General features: G+C 43.3%; 3 protein-coding genes across 4 annotated transcripts in view; 2 read left to right on the plus strand and 1 right to left on the minus strand.

Annotated features, from left to right (window-relative positions):
* Positions 1-34: 34 nt before the first annotated feature.
* cldn34a (claudin 34a) lies at positions 35-3096 on the plus strand. Of its 2 annotated transcripts, none has more exons than XM_044198708.1 (2): positions 35-201; positions 1534-3096. In XM_044198708.1, the coding sequence occupies exon 2, from the start codon at positions 1627-1629 to the stop codon at positions 2380-2382; it is 756 nt and encodes a 251-aa protein (XP_044054643.1). In that variant the 5' UTR covers positions 35-201; positions 1534-1626; the 3' UTR covers positions 2383-3096. The 2 variants fall into 2 exon arrangements, with proteins under 2 accessions (XP_044054643.1, XP_044054644.1); XM_044198709.1 differs by having other exon boundaries at positions 38-201; positions 1537-3096.
* Positions 3097-4787: 1691 nt separating this feature from the next.
* On the minus strand, positions 4788-8140 carry LOC122877315 (putative claudin-24). The gene has a single exon (XM_044198710.1). The coding sequence runs from the start codon at positions 7582-7584 to the stop codon at positions 6925-6927; it is 660 nt and encodes a 219-aa protein (XP_044054645.1). The 5' UTR covers positions 7585-8140; the 3' UTR covers positions 4788-6924.
* Positions 8141-10322: 2182 nt separating this feature from the next.
* The window catches only part of wwc3 (WWC family member 3), a 31584-nt gene continuing 25107 nt past the window's right edge, over positions 10323-16799 (plus strand). Inside the window, exon 1 of the mRNA XM_044198721.1 lies at positions 10323-11115. Coding sequence (XP_044054656.1) covers positions 10970-11115 — 146 coding nt within the window. The 5' untranslated portion in view covers positions 10323-10969. The remainder of the gene's footprint in view (positions 11116-16799) is intronic.

Here is a 16799-nt window from a genome sequence, read left to right on the forward strand (position 1 = left end):
TCCTCTCTACTGATAATGTGGAAGACTTTGACATGACAAAGAATATCGTTTACCAGTCAGGTGTTACAGCCTTCCTCCCACATACCCAAAGCAAAATGTAGACCATCACTCCGATTCCTTCTCCTGTGGTGAATGGCAGCGTCTGTGGAAGGATTCAGTGTTTTATTGAGATCAACAAATCAGAACTTGAGACGCATTAAGGTGAGTAAAAGGACAAGACATAACAGAGGGTTGTTCTGTTTTTCTGCATAACATGCAGCCATTTAAATGTCCAATCATTAACTACAGTAATGCTTGAAATGACTGAACCTACAGTTACTAGAAAACAAGCTTTCTCGTCACTTCCACTGCAGCCTTGAGGAGTTTTATTCTAATTCTCGACATAATTGTTCAACATTTGAATTAGCTTTTTCCTCAACATAGTGTATTTGTAGAAGTTATATTGTAATACTCAAAGTCCATGCCATCTTACTACCTTGTGCCAAAGGAATCCGGGGGCAGAACTCAAAAATAACCCTTAAGGTGTTTTTAGCAGGCAGAGAAAATGAGTGCAGATATGTTCTGAAAAATTGAAGGATTTCTTTTTTTTTAAGTCTAAGTTCATCCTCCATGTTAATAAATGAGTATTTATTAATGTATACTTGTATAAATACATTTGCAATATAGAGTGATTCTTATATGTACAGTTTATCCTGGAAAATAAGTAGAATAACTGCAATTACAGATTATGAGGGATCGTACAGACGCCATGTTGGCAGCAGATGTTTTTTTTGCAGTCATGGTCGCAGTCATGGTGATGAATGTATTGAAAGTCTTTACTGCATACTGTCTTCCTGTCACGGGGGGGGGAGGTCTGTGCCATGTGTATACACGTGGTCTTAATAGTAAACTTGATTTATTAATCACCTTTACTTACATGTTGAGTAGTTTAGTGTATACATACCACAGTATATTGCAGATACTACCACATAGTATCCGTTTCAAATATTTAAGTTTCCATGAATGAACATAATATACTGATTATTACCAACCAGGCAAAGCGGGCAACTGCCCCGGATCATTCCTTCTTCTTGTGGCCCTGTAGTAGAGGAGCCCTTTACTTTAAATGTAGTTTTAAAGCCTTGTTTTAGTGTACAGTGCGCTCACATGGTGCATATTCCCAAATAATGTTTAACCAAATTGCTTCGACCTAACTGACACCCTGAGAACCTGGGCCCCGTAGGTTTATGTGGTCCAGCACAGGAGTGCTGGTTAGTTTTTAGACCTTTGTGAGCCCTGTTATTGATGGTAACTTGAAGGTGACACAGCACAAGAGTGGGAGGGTTGGTCATAAAATGAGAAAAATGGGTGACCCTTTAAAGGTTCCTTCTGTGGTATATCGTACGTTTGGCGCAAGACACTATAGACATGTCGAAGTATGCAGCTATTCTATCATCTTCCAAGTTTCTCATAATTTATACAGTGAATTTTAAACAGCCTACGTTGTGTACAAGTACCAAACTAAATCTGAAATGTGGATATTTGTTTTTTCAGCAGGTGTGATGGATGCCAGGCACGCTGTATGAACTCAACAATGTGTGATTCAGCGATCAGCCTCCCTGAGCATTAGCAGTCACCCAGGGCAGGATGATTTACCTGGCTCACACGGCTCACTGGCAGTTCCTGGGCCTGATGGCCGGGGCCCTGGCGTGGATCCTCACCGTGACCACAGCCGGCCTCGACGAGTGGCGGCTGTGGCACGTGGCCAATGTGTCTGTCATCACCTCGGGCGTGGCCTGGGTGGGTATCTGGAAGGCGTGTTTCTATAGTCACGCCCTTCCCAGAACAGAGAACTGTCAGAGCATCAGCATCTGGGACCGCTTTACTCCTGCAGAGATCCCTGTGGCTCAGGTGCTGATGGTGCTGGCGGTGTTCTGCGGCCTGGTGGCGAACATCAGCGCCGCGGTTGCCATGAGGATGGTCTACTTCTCTGTGGAAGATCGTAGGAACATAAGGCTGGTCTTCGTGCTGGCAGGGAGCCTGTATGTGTTGACGGGGATGTTCTGCTTGGTGCCTCTGGTGTGGAACATGAGCTCTGTGCTGAACAACAGCACCATAGATTTTCCTCCTGAGTTCCACCTCCCTGCCGCTCCTGTCAGGCAGCACGTCGGCTCAGCCATCGGAGTGGGCATCTTGGCCTCCATACTGATGCTCATAAGCGGGTTGCTTTTCCTGTGCTACCGCTACGCCTGGCAGGCCCTGCGCTCAGAGGCCCCCAGAGACACCTGGGACCTGCGCCGTGGTCCCTGGACAGAAAGGACCCTGGCACAGAAGTCTGAATTGCCAAATGGAGACAACCACGGCAGGGATAATCCTGCATTTCACAGTGAAGACATCCCATGATGGAACAACCTAACATCAGGAACAGTTTACTAACTTACAATCTGGGATTTTCATCTTTTTCATCCGTGGGAAAGTGACCTGGAAAATGTCAGAGAAGAAAATTCACAATTAATGACAAAATTTGTCATTGGCTTGGGACCTACAGCATCAGTTTAGCCTATATGGTGGAATGTTAGCCATGTGATCTTACCAGCAACACTGTGAGCTGCACATGAATCCAGGACGGCACATCAAAATACAGCATCACCCAGAATAACCGTCGAGAATTCATTGTCACTGGACCATGATCTGAAAACTACTACTAGAAAAAGAAAAAATGTTTTATTAAAAAGAGTGTTGTTCTGATTTTAAGAAGCTCTGACGATGTGACATTCAAATGCCTGCATCGCCTCCTGACTCATTACAGCGCAATAAATCATACTGGTATACCTTGAGAAATATGTAGCCCTGTAGGTACCTGGTGAAGTAACTTAAGGATCCATCTTTTACCTGCATAACTGATTTTTTTGGCCACTTGGTGATGATTATGTGTGGGTTTGTCACTACGAGCGATACCTTTCCCATACGCGTAGTTATTTTAGTCTATCATAGCTGCTTTAATATTGTACTGTGACATAGATCGTATTGTGTATGATGTGATATGAGTTCCTGCTGTCTTGGTCTAAATAAAGCCTACAGATAATAGTATGCCAGCTAGATTCTGTAGAAACTGTATCTCTCCAGTGTTATCCAATAGTGTTGTTTGGAGTAAGCAGTCTGAGCGTTCCTGTAATGCCTGATCAGCACTATCACCACACAGGCCGGGGGGGGGGTGACATGACATGCCAAGGTGTGGGCTTCTAACTGGCCTCATGTGAGGAGGGATCTTAGCGGGTCAGGTTGACTGGGGGCCCTGCTCATGTGACCTGGGTAGGAGGCTGACGAGAGCAGGCATGTGAGTATGGAGAGGGGGCCGTCTAACAGTAGTGATTGTTGCCAGGGAAGACACACACACACACACACACACAAACTGTAGCCCGCTGCACCTCTCTGGAGGCGGCTTGCTGCTGAGGAACAAAAGGCCCTCTTCAGCCGAGCACAGCTCTCTGTCAAAAACACAAGTCCCAGAAGTGGATGAAAGGTAGACCGGCTCTGACTACTCCTGGAAGATTGTGAGGCGCTGTGTCACAGACAGTCAAAAACTGCATACTTGGTGCCAGTAATCATAAACAGGGAAACCACTGATATTAATTTATTTGAGTATAACTAAATATTATTCTAAAACATTCCTCTTGATAAGAGTTTTGGGGAAAGTATTTAAATAATTCTCCGTCCATCCCTTCTTCTCTGTCTTCACCACCCTCCCACCGCTCTCTTGCACATTCCCCTCTACAGATAAGCCTGGCATAATACCCTGAGCTGGTTATGTTTTATCTAATCTGTTATGCTAACTCATCTACTCTCTATCAGCTATAATGTATAATGGAGGTACGCTGATAAGAAGGCTCTGAGAGAGGAAGGAAAAGTCATATCAAAGTATGTAGCATTTTATCAATGAGCTGACCATAGGTTCACAAAGATGACATTTTAAGTTCAACCGATGACATTTTATTTGCAGTTCAACCGATTCAAGAAAGATGATTGGTGGTAAAGCCCCCAAAGCAGATGACCAATTATGCCTCATATTTTCTTTTATCTTTTTCAGAGATTCCTGCAATCATCCCCAGAGATCAAGATCTGCTAAAAAAAATATTATAGTCGGTGCCATCTCCATGTGTAGCCAAGGGTGGGAAGTAACTACAGTTACTCAAGTTTGAGTGTTTATATTTTATGCTACTTTTCACTTAACTGCACTGCACTAAAGATATAGTTACCGGTTACTTTTCAGATAAAGATTTTACACAAAAACACATATATGATAAGCTTTTAAAATACATGTTTGGTTTGTGACCCCTTACAAAAAAAGCAGTGCCAGGTTGGGGCCCCTTGTTACAGATATCTATGAGTTGTTAGCAGTTTTATCAAAGAAATTTTATACAAAAAGTTGTACTTGTGGCTCCAGAGGGAGCTTCAGGATATCTGACGAACTGCCTTAAGTGACGTTACTGGCTTACCAGACCTCTGTAGCCCGCTCCTCACCTCTGCTTGAGGCTGGAGCTTTGAGGCTACATTAGCCGCTACTAGCCTAACACGCCCGAATCGCCTAAGGAACTGTCGTCAGTTAGTGTTGCATTGTGGGTAATGTAGGTGCCAGGTTTTGACAAGGACAAACTGTCCATCATGAGTCTGACTATGTTGTAGGAGTGTGATGCTAAATCGGTGAAATACTCTTTTAGCTTCTCACATGGTTTCGTTTAAATAACTGTTCAAGGCCCAAAAAGGCACAATTATCCCAAAAAAAGGCAAAGATGATAGGAAATGAAAAAGACAAAAATCAACACAAATTTGTGTAGCAGTTTTTTTCTGCTTCCCTCTCCCATTAATCATCCCACGAGCCCTCAGATTTATCTTAAACCCCTAAATTGGGAAGCGCTGGACTATGTAACTGGATATAAAGCCGTTCAAACTAGCTCCACCTCGAGCACCTACAACAGTAAAATGGTACCTACGGATTGATGTATCAGTGTTAACCATCTAATAATGTCAAAACGCAGAGGCCACTTTTCTGCAGAATGAGCACTTTTACTTTTGATACTTTCAGTACATTTTGCTGATAATACTGCTGTCCTTTACTGAAGTAGGATTTTGAATACAGGACCTTTACATGCAATGGAGTATTTTTCCATTGTTGTTTTGGTACTTATCCTACTCTTACTCTGTTCTCATCCTTGTCAGATAGGACAGATAAGGGGATTTGGTTAAGGAATGGGAGTTGTGAGTGTGTGTAGCAACGTTATCATGATGGTTTATCAATTATGAGTGTGTTGAGCAGTGGAAGACTGATTTCACAAAACTATAATTCCCAGCATGTTGTTCGGATCATATCTTAACAAAGTTTGAACTCAGGATCGGATAATCTCCATCACCATCTCAACTGTCAGCGTAGAGGGTCATGTTACAGTCTATCCACCCCTCACAGCAGGTTTGTTTATTTGCACTTGGATGCATTTTAACATAATTCCTCCTGAGAAGAAGACCATTTCCTTTGTGTTGCCGCACTGCCCGGCCCCACAGCATTTGAAGTTTTACGGTAATCCAAAACAACATCTCTGCAGTTGTTTTCACTGCCTCCCCTGCTGATAGCTGCCCTCACACTGGGGGACACCAGGCAGCGCCCTGCAGCCTGCGTGGCGTCACAGGATGGGAGGGTGCCTCTCAATCCGCTCTGTGAGGCCTTGTCATGTCTTGGGCCCCTTAGCAACATATGCTTCTGTGACAACATCATTATCTCTCATTAACTTCATTCTATAAGTGCTGACTACACAAAAAGTGCCATCATTAGCATGTGGTGGTTTAGAAATCCTCCTCCTCCCGTGCAATAGTATGTCGCTGTACCTGTGTCTATGTAAATGATACAGACAGTTATGGAGTGCTGAGAGCGGCGGCGCCCTCTGACCTTGGCAAATTTGTGTAATTATGTCAAAGCGGGGGACGCAAGGGCAACCTGTTTTGCATTCTTCACAGTACACGCTGCCCATTAGGGCATTCATTAAACACAGCTTAGCTCAGCGAGTGACCAGGAAATCTGATGGAATTAGTCTCAAGCTGTGTTTCCACCGCCGCAGACACACCTGACGGACAAAGACGGCTGTTTTCAGTCGCTCAGCTTGTCGTCTGGTTACAGAGCAACCAGGGACCAAGTCAGACCAAAATAGGTTCCAGGTTTATGTGACTAATAGTCGACCGGATGGTGAAAGAGCAAAAGAGCAGCCATGTTTCCACCTCTGACATAACTGAAGAAGAATATGTGAATTGTTTCATACAGATTCGGGCCACACATAAATGATCATAATACAACACTAGCACAAGAACGTCACCTTTTTTAAATGAAAAAAGAGACAACTTTTCAATAGAATTTCAATACAGTTCTTTATGTGAATCACCTGAATGTGCTGCACAATACAGCACAGAAGCAAAATTAACCAGGCACAGAATCATTTGTGCTTTCTCTATTAAGTATTAATAATAACTTATAATCACAGCATTTGAAAAGCTAAGGTGTCCTATAAAACAGACTTGAAATAGTATTTTCTTCTTTGTTGGCACTGATGACAGAAAGCTCCCCAAGCCACCCCAGAATAAGGAATATAAAGCATTTTATAAAACACATCTTTAAAAAAAATATTCATTTTTGAAAATGTAATGTTGGATTGTGCAGGTGAGTCATTAAAAATAACTGCAACACATATTTGGTGGTGTTTTCTACAAGGTCTCATTTTCACTGTTTTACAAAACATTTGATCATTTTCCAAAAGTGATAAAGCAACCCTTACACAGGATGTTGTCTTTGATATAAAACCAGATATTTACATCATTATTTTAAAGCAGTTTGAAGTGCAGTTCTACAGGTGATTGTGTTGTGCTGTCAGTCTCTATGCAGGTCATTCTTTTATGATTCGTCCCTTAAACGTACTCCGAGCGCTTCCTGAAGGAAACACCTGTATTCATGACCTGGTATCTCCGCTGTAGCACGGGCTGAGGCTCTGCCTGAGAACATAAGCAAGAGGTGACCAGCAGGAGCCCGGCCACTATGAGAAGAAATCCTCCGGCCCAGCCGCAGAACAGGGCGTCACCAAACTCCCATCGTGGCACCACATCAGGTACTTTATCATCAAAGAAATGCATCACGGCTAAATGGGCCATGTAGGACACAGGGATCAGGCACAGCACGCCAGACATCATCCCCAGCACCCCTCCTGTGACGGTTAAAGTCCTCTTGGTTCGGTAGCCTCCGTGTTCTTTGCAGCTGTTGACCAGGTAAAGTCCAGGTACAGCCACCAGCATTCCCAGCATGCCCACAGCAAGGGAAGCACACATGAGGATGCGGGCCAGCTTGAGGTCACTGGAAAGGCCCAGCAAGCTGTCATAGGCCCTGCACTCCATGCCCCCGACATCCTGGACCACGCATGTCTCCCACAGGCCCAGCTCGTAGCTCTCTACCGGCAGCAGCGCAGTGGACATGGTCAGCCACTGTGGTAAGATAGTGGTGGCTAAAGCGCACAGCCACGCTCCGACATAGACCAGCATCCCCAGCAGCTCCAAAGCGCAGGCGCACGTATCCATCTCTCTCTCTCTCTCTCTCGCTCTCTCTCTTGGCCTCCACGCTTGACAGAGCCACACGAGTTCTTCTTCTCTGGCTGCACTTCAGATGGAGAGGCCTGTGGATGTCCAGTCTGCTCACAACACCTGATAATTAGAGTTGACCGCTCAGGCTCTGGACTCTGAGCTCCTTCACAAACAGTTCCCACTCAGAGGAGCACACATCCTCCGTTGCAGGGAGTAGAGGGGGCACGTTCGGCCCTCCCCTTTGCGGCCCTCCTGCTCCAGCTGCTGTGCCAATGGGCAGCAGGGGCAGCAGGCAGAGATGGCTGGTCTTAATAGCAGGCCACAAGGGATGAAATTAAATGTAGACAGGATATTATAGTGTGCATTTTTATTTTAGAAATTAACTCCCTGATGTCTATTTTTATGCATCCTGTGTGTCCTCAGAGAGGCAGCAATGGCAGCGTATAAATAAGCAAACAAATTACCATGGGCCAACTTAAAACAGCACAGTCAGGTTATTATTTACAAATGCCATACAAAGATAAGCCTCTCATAAACTGGGCTGCCTCTGGAGATATAAATTCTCCTGCTTTTAATCAGTGCGATTAAGATTAGAGCTCATTTTTACAGCACTCAATACTGTCCTCAAAATGCACGTCTTGTAAACTGAGTAAACTGTTTACAGTCATAAACACACATTTATTAATGTATCATGAAGGCTGTCTTCCTCAGGTAATCATTAATTTATCATCCATGTAATAAAATCATGCACGGGAAATAAAACCTGCTCCATGGATAGTTTAGAGTTTACCAAGTTTGTGATGGCTGGTGTCACAGTCAGGCTTTTTGCTGCATGTGACTGAAACAGAAACAACAGTGCAGCTTATTGTGTGCTCTCATATGAACACTACATGGCCTGTGGGAAATGATCGTAGGAGGCTATAGATCAAAGTTCTGATGTGAGAAAATGTTTCCCAGCCGTAAACACACACAGCGGTGCACAACCACAAACATGTTCTCCTCTGGAGAACAAAATGCTCAGCTGACTGCACTGACGTCTTGACAAAGAGGCCACGCTTGCTCAGCCACACACACACACACACACAAACACACACACACACACAGATAGAGTCAGGTGTATTGGTGTCTGCAGACAGAGTGCATTGTCTGTACAGGGGACTGGAATCACTGGCACCCCCACCCCCCCCTTCGAAAAAGGCAACATTTTCTTCCATAGTTTTAGAAACACAACTTTAGAAGAACATCTCCTCAGTGACACATATATGGAGAATGTACTTGTCAGAATGACTACCTGTTTGGCAACAGAAATTCCCCCTTACTGGAAAGTCCACTTGAATTTCAGTCACTGCGCCAGTGTTTAATCAGTGTTGTTGCAGTTCCTGCTAGTCACAGATAGAGGTCAACAAATGTCCTGCATTACCTAAAACATCAAAAAACTGAATCCAACTCAAATGTATTTATTAATGTGATTTTGTTAGAACTGGTCTTCTATATTCTGCTCTTATTTAATACTTTTCTTATCATTATTTAGTGGCCATGAGGATATGGAACACTGTCGCTCTTAGCTGCCTTTAAGTTGACAGAAGCTTTAGCTTTTATTCTTTGTAATAAGTTGCTCCTGCAGCTGGTCGATGTGAGCCCTCTTGCTCTAATTGGCCCTGAGGGGCAAATAATTCGTCCAAATTGTCCCAGAAATGTCCTCAGGCGCCCTAAGTGGTCTTGAGTAGAGGGCCCTAGAACAAGGCACTCAGACCTTAGTGCCCCAAAATTGCTGAGGCTATACCTGACCAAACATACAGAAGAGACTGACAGGTCAACACCCCTCGATCAGATTCTGTTGATCTAATTTAAACTGGAAGAATAAGAAAAGGCACAAATAGCATCAATGATTACCAATATACACTCCAATTCCACTCCAACCCCCCACCCCATTTAACGTTGTGAATTGTGCATATATTAGTAGGTAATTAGTTATTAGTTTGTGCTAATTTGATTAAGCACACATTTATTTAGCAACATGCAAAGTGTAAGCACATTATACACTGAAATAAGAAAAGCCTTAAAACTAGATTTTAACTCAGGGCCCCTTAACAAGACAGGGCTTCAAGATTAAGTAACAAAGTAAGTAACTACAGGTGTCCCCTTAAGGCCCCTATCAGTTCAGTTTCTTGTTTTACAGTGTTAGCAAGTTAATAACTTTGCAGTTAATTAATTAAATTGCTACACAATGAACCTGAACCAGCCTTTAGGCATCTGAGGGTCTGGGCTCCTGGGGCAGTTGCCTGGTTTGCTCGGTTTGTAATGGGCCTTTTTCCCCAACAGACATTTTGACTTGTCATAGCAGGAAAAGGTGAAGCTAATTTTGTTAACGATGGCTCAGTGCCATTAAGTGTGCCAGTAAGCCATGCCGGAGAGCCAGCTTGCACAATATCAGGACCCTGGAACTTGCTCACCTAAATGGAAAACAGCAGTTTTTAATGTTACCAGTTGCACCTGTGCTTTTCCTGCTATGACAAGCCAAAAATGGATGCTGTGAAAAGAGTCTTGCTGGTCCATAATATAGGTAAACGGTTAAGGGAGGGGGACCTGACCTCAGTGGCTATGGTGACGGTGTGCGGTTGGTGTTGTACATGCTGCTATATCTACTGCAGACACCAGGTGGCGCCGTTGCACCACTGAAATAACCCTGCAGTCAACAACGAACCACGGGTTTGTCACTGTGATCAGGGGGAGTTGTCCATGAATTTAAATTCAAGTTAAACTCGTGTAAACTAGTTACCTGTTTCTGTGATTACCTGTTTTCACATTATGCATTTATTTAATTAAGCTAATGGCCAGTTATGTCAAGGTAATCCACAGGTTGTTGTTGAAAAGCTGAACAACAATGTTAGCTAAATCTGGTCTTGTTGCCGTTGTCGCTGCCTCTTTTATCCACCACTACTGCTTACTGAATTATCGTTGAGGTAAAACATGAAATTAATTTAAGCGACCATACACTTTAATGAAAGTGTTGAGCTCTGAAGTTTCCCTATTGGACAGAGGAGCTCGCTCAGTCGTACGTCCGACCATTTATGCAAATCCGCTCTACCCGAATATGGACACGGAGGAGTGAAATATGGTGGAGGAGGCGAACATGGAGGACCGAGGACCGTGAGAGCGCTGCGGTAGTGTTTTTTGGGGGGTTGTAAGAAGAAACGTGGATGTACCCTCAGCAGGACTATTTCAACGGACAACCTCGGTGGAAAGTTTTTCATTTGCGTCTCCATTCTTTGCGCCGACAAGTGCGTCGAGGTAGAGTTTGTTGTAATGCAGTGAAGACCGACTTTTTCGGGGGGATAAAAAGCAGGGCAGAGGGCTCCAGCCCTCTCACCATCCCGACGCTATGCCGTGGGTCAGCGGCGGTAAGCGGAGAGAGAGCTCGGAGCTGCCGCTGCCCGCGGGCTGGGAGGAAGCCCGGGATTACGATGGCAGAGTGTTTTATATCGACCACAACACCCGGCAAACTTCATGGATTGACCCCAGAGATAGGTATGCTAAAGGCCTGGGAGTACTGGGATTACACACACTCACACAAAGTAATTTTAATTCAACAAGTCCTTCTAACAAACTACCATAATTTACTGGAGGAGATGCCAGGGCGGCCGGGACGGAGGGAGGGGGGGCGACGACTACAAGTGAAGGCAGTTTTGTTTGGGCGACAGGGCAGTAAACTCCCTCCATTCCCTTTAATGTGACATGAAGTTGCGGTGGATATTGTAGCCACGACCGATGAATCAGATGAGATTTGGCAGCAGTTGTGGCCTCCCCAGCTCTTGAATAAGTTCCCATGCAAACACGGGATGTAACGCCCTTGGTCACCAACCGTGCAGCTGCTCACATTAATACTTTCCCATGATGTATCTTTAAATGTAAAGTCTGACAGGTCTTTGAAATGGAATTAGACAGCAGCTCAGCCTTTCCGGTTTGTTATGTTTCACCAAACAGCAGCCTGTGTTCAGTAAGAGACTGTACAACACACAGAAACCCTGTCAGGCTGGTCACCTGAGTTTTCAGTAATCTGTCTCTTCTTCATGGAAGAGCAAATTTAATGTCTGTCTCATACGATCATTCAGACTCTTCAGTAAGCTCAGTAGATTTATGACTTCCAGTGACCTGAAACATTCCTGGTTCACACACCTAACACAGTGAGCTATTGTTATCCAGCTCCCCTTTCCTTTTCATACAAAGACACCTCAAGTCCAGTAGTGTGTCAGGTATAGCTCTCAAGACTACTTGATAATGTTGTAGATCATCCCAAAATGACCTGTAATGTGTGCGTTTCACTGGATTTGAGAATGGAGCATAGTACACAGCAAGAGCTTTAAACTCCAACTCCCAGAAATCTTAGTGAAAGTATGTGAGGAATGCTAGTTGGGCCACTGGGAAAGCTGCAAGGATGTGCTTTTGTGGGGACTGGGATTTCACCAACCCAGAAACAGGCTCAATCAGGCATTCAAAGCAGACTTTGTGAGATTACTGGGAATTATAGCAAGTATTTTAACTCTGCTGCATTATGAGGGAAAGGCAGAAATTCACAGTGCCTGACAAAAACAACACTCCAAGTATGGTTGGAGATATGAGTTTGAATTTCCGTCTCTTTCTGTGTAGCATTTTAAACCAGATTTCTTGCAGCTGATTTCAGCAGTGGGAATGTAGTAGCTGCATGTAGGCTAATGTAGATAAGAAAAACCTGATTTCCTTGAAGGCCCCCTCCTCCCTGCAAGTTGATTAACCATTGTTATGTGAAGCTGATAGCATTTTCACAAGATCTTATAGTCGTCAGTGTTTGAGGTGGGAGGTCTCTGAGGTATTTTATTTTTTACGTTTGCATGCCTAAAGAACGTTTTCTGCATTTGTTCTGGTGCTGCTCAGTGATTTATAGGTTATCTCGGCCAGAGGAATGTCTTCTGTCACCACCTGATACTGACTTTCCAATAAATCACATCACTATACAGCCCTAAAGCTGACTTTCTGCCAACATGCAACAGATACAAAAAGGTGTCAGCTATTCAGTCAGTGTTGCCGCTCTTCTTTTTTAGAAGAGCGGCAACACTTTTTAGAAATTCTAAAAAAAATGTAGTTGTTTCCATCATCTGCAGATAAAAGGACTGTTTGCATGCCACTTAGGCATGATGTGGATGGCAGGAGCAGAGAAATGAATGCAGCGGCGAGAAGAGTTTCATACTTTTCCTTGTGTTTGACAGCTGCGCTGTTAAAGTACAACTAAAATCAAAGTCTTGTTGTTTATGGATTGTTGTCTGGTATCTACAACATGTTATTGTAGGCCCTCATCACGAGTTACAGGCTTTAACTGAGTGTGATGTACTGCTACATGAGATAGTGTACAAGCCAGAGACTTGAGAAACAAAGTGATTGTGATCAGATTCTTGAGTTACTTATTCTTGTGTCACATTGAATCACAAAAATGAACCAAATGTAGTCAGGTGCCGACTGTAAGCGGTGATGTTCAAATATCAGACAGTGAGGAGACCTTCCAGTGATGATATTATTGTTCGACAGCTTAGTCAGCTGGGGTGGTCATATTATTGGCTGATATTAACTTGAATTTTCATACCAGTATTGGCTGAAGTTTAATTGCTCTGTTCCTGTTTCCTAGTTTTAGTTAGTAGGTTATTAGGTGATTATTTTCAATATCGATTAATCTGCCGAATATTTTTCTAGTACGTAGATCTCTGTTGTTGAATATACTGTATATATTGCGATGTTTTAATTTAGTTTACTATTGTTTTCTTGCACTAGCTGTATCTATGTTTTAATGTCTGGTATCGTCTTGCCTCCTGTCGCTGCCTCTTGGCCAGGTCGTCATTGTAAATGAGAATTGGTTCTCAATTGACTTATCTGGTTAAATAAAAGTCAAATAAAAAAGATGAATTGTTGGGTCTATAAAGTGTCAGTCCAACACCCAAAGATCTTCAATTTCCTATCATATAAGACTGAGAAAACCGGCACATATTCACATTTGAGAAGCCACAATAAGTGAATTAAAAACTTAAAAGCTTAAAAACTGACTGAAAGAATTGTTTTTAATTTCTGTCAATCAACTAATCAATTAATGGACTAATTGTTTCAGCTGCAGTTAGTTTTCATTGCTGGAAGTGGAATCTTTTGCTGTGGATTGATTGGAAAATGTTACCCAGTCATATTTGTTGGACCTCTGTAGTTTGTGTCAGAGACTGACATGACAGCCTTATTTGGCAGGGATCACACTTTTCCATATTTTAGGCATAATATGATCTGTGCCTCAAGTGAAACAAAGGCCTCGGGAGCTCCCCTTGAACTCCTGACGCTCAAGAAACAAAAGCTCAGTTTGTGTGAACACCTTGTGTAGCAATGCCGAGTGCAGGTACTATCATCCTGTGATCTGGTCTGTCATGCCGCTCGCAGCAAGGGTCGTCCGATGTGCGCGAGCCTTGAGTCTGCTGACCCGAGGAGAGGCGTGTCAGCGGTGGATTATCGCCTTATCACTAAAACACAAGAGCCATTGAGCTCAAACATAATTGTCAATGATGATCATGATGTGCTGTAACGGAGCTGCGCATCAGCCAGAGTTCAAGTTTGTTCCCGCTGGTATATTAGACATCTGCAGCTAGTAGAGAAGCTGGATGGAGCTGTGTTGGTTAGATGACAGTGTGTAGTGAAAAATTAGATCGATGTGTGAACGCCGTGCACAGATACCTGGGAAACTGATGAAGAAATCTCTCAACACATTGCTTGCAGAAGAGCAAACTCTGGTGTTTAGCCTCACCATGATATGACTTGACTTTCACGCACAAAGAGGGAACTCTTTGCGTTCACTCTTGAAATGATGATTATGTCTTTGCGGATGCTGGATATCTCAAGCAGCTCGGGGCGGCCCTGCCAGCTCCTGCAGATAAGCCGAGCAGTTCTGTGGGGCTTTTTTGTTACTGTGGAATGAGCATTATGTTAGGCATGCCTACACTAATGCCCAGGGGCTCTGCTTGCTCGCGGCCCCAGACAAAGCAGCAGAACAGAGGTAGTTCCCACGTGTCTGCCTCCTCCTCTCCATCCTGGGCCCTGTAGGCCTCCTTTATTAGCTCTGTTATGTAACAGCCATGGCCGGCCTGCCGCTCAGCAAAGGGAGGCCTTTATACTTGGTCACAAAGCACACCAAATTCAATTATTCTGGAAAGGGTGAGCTGTGTTTCCAGCACCGAAAGGTTATTCACATGCGCTGAACCCCGCTGTTATTTTGCTTCCCCCAGTGTTTTCATTATGATGGCTCTTTTTTTTTGTCTTTTGGTGGGGGGAGGTTACGAACATGCCATTGCTTGATCCAGTGTCATTTTGCCCTATGTGTTTTCTGTGATCTTTTTCATGAGCAGACAATATGTTTGTCTTCAGCTCTCACCTCGCTCCTTGTTCTGGAAGTTCAAACCTCTTTCTTCCAGCAGTTATAGTGACATGCGTTACTCCCTCTGATGTTTTGCTTTCCTAGCTGATCACCTACATTTGTGGATGATTTACAACAATAAAAACACTTATTAATTGCCTAGATATTGTTTTTCATCATTTTTTTTTTTAGTCTGTGTGTTGATGCCTCTTCTGAAGCCGTTAACATTCAGCAGTCAGAGCTGTAGGCTGCTTGTGTTTTATGTGTAGGCCTATATTGTGAAGAATGCTACCTAAACAGGACATGCCAAACTCAGTGGACCAACCTCGAGCTCTGGACCACCATTGTTTTTTTTTTCCCTTCCACACATCTGTACAATTCTTCTTCAAAAAGAAAGGAAAATGTAGTTGACAATTCTGGCTCTACCCGTTTGGCGCTTATGTTTCTGTACTTTACAGCGTGTCATAGCTTTTTTTTTTAATCCCAAAATGTTGGAGGTTAGAAATAACAACAAATAATTGTCTTTTTACTGTAATTCAGCAGCTTTTCATGCACTTGTAGTTTAGTGTGCTCACTCTAAAATTAGCACTTGCACTTTAACGTTTTGGGTAACACCTCATCACCCTCTTGTTTCATTGCATTTCTAAGCAATATATAAACGTTTAATATGTTTATAACACACTATAATGTGAGTGGATATAAGAAGACACATTTTATATTATTAAAACTGTGTTATATGGTCATTCTTTTTATACACCGACATTCAGTTACGGGTTCTTCACAGAAGGAGTTTCAGTTGGTGACAAATGCATAAAAAATGTCCTTATATCTGCTTACAGCTACATTAAAGTGTGTTTATATTGTGGCCTTAAAGGTGGGGTATGCGATTCTTTTTTTGCAGCGCACAAACTGAACGGACAGCTAGCGGACCGTGAGGAGATATTCACTGAATTTGACAAAAAGACGTGTATTGGATTAGAATCCCATACCCCACCTTTTAAAGGAATAATTCGACATTTCGAGAAATTTGCTTTTTTTGTTTTCTTACTGAGAGTTGGATAAGAAAATTGATATCTCTCTCATGTCTGTACAGTAAATATGAAGCTGCCACCAGCAGCTGGTTAGCTTAGCACAAAGACTGGAAACAGGTGGAAACAGCTAGCCTGGCTCTGGCCGAAGGTAACGAAATCCACCTACCAGCAACTCTAAAGCTCACTAATTAACATGCTATATCTCATTTGTTTAAACTGTATAAAAGTATAAAAATGACACGTAATACACCAGGAATGTACGCTTGCATGTATTTGATTGGCGCTTTGCTGGATGACATCATGTTGCACTGCGGCAAAAGTTGAACCAGGCTCAACTTTTTCTTGGGCAATCCTTTGAAATAAAGTGTTCTTCTTGATGAGGTATTGTGGTAAACTCTACAGGCAAGTGTTAGACTTGAATACTCCTGAACCCTAATGCAACCCATAAAGCAATCTATGAGGAAGCTTCCTTATAAAGAGAAGGTGCTCATTACTGTGAAGAGCATCTGAGCACCGAATTGAGAGCAATTGGATGCATTTATATTAAAATGATTATGGTCAGAAAGAAACAGCACTTCTAGTAGGATAGTCCTTCTAGCCCTGATAGCTATTATGACTTTTGTCACCGTAAACCCAACTCTGCTCCACTCACAATAAGACAAGCCCTTCCCATGTGTCCAGACGCCGTCTAAATGTGTACAGAGACAGAGATGTCGGTCTACTTATAGGAGACCTATTTCTATAAGATTCAACACATAATGGGAGAAGCG

This window comes from Siniperca chuatsi, linkage group LG6 (genome assembly GCF_020085105.1).
Source record: "Siniperca chuatsi isolate FFG_IHB_CAS linkage group LG6, ASM2008510v1, whole genome shotgun sequence".
NCBI classification, from domain to species: Eukaryota; Metazoa; Chordata; class Actinopteri; order Centrarchiformes; family Sinipercidae; genus Siniperca; species Siniperca chuatsi.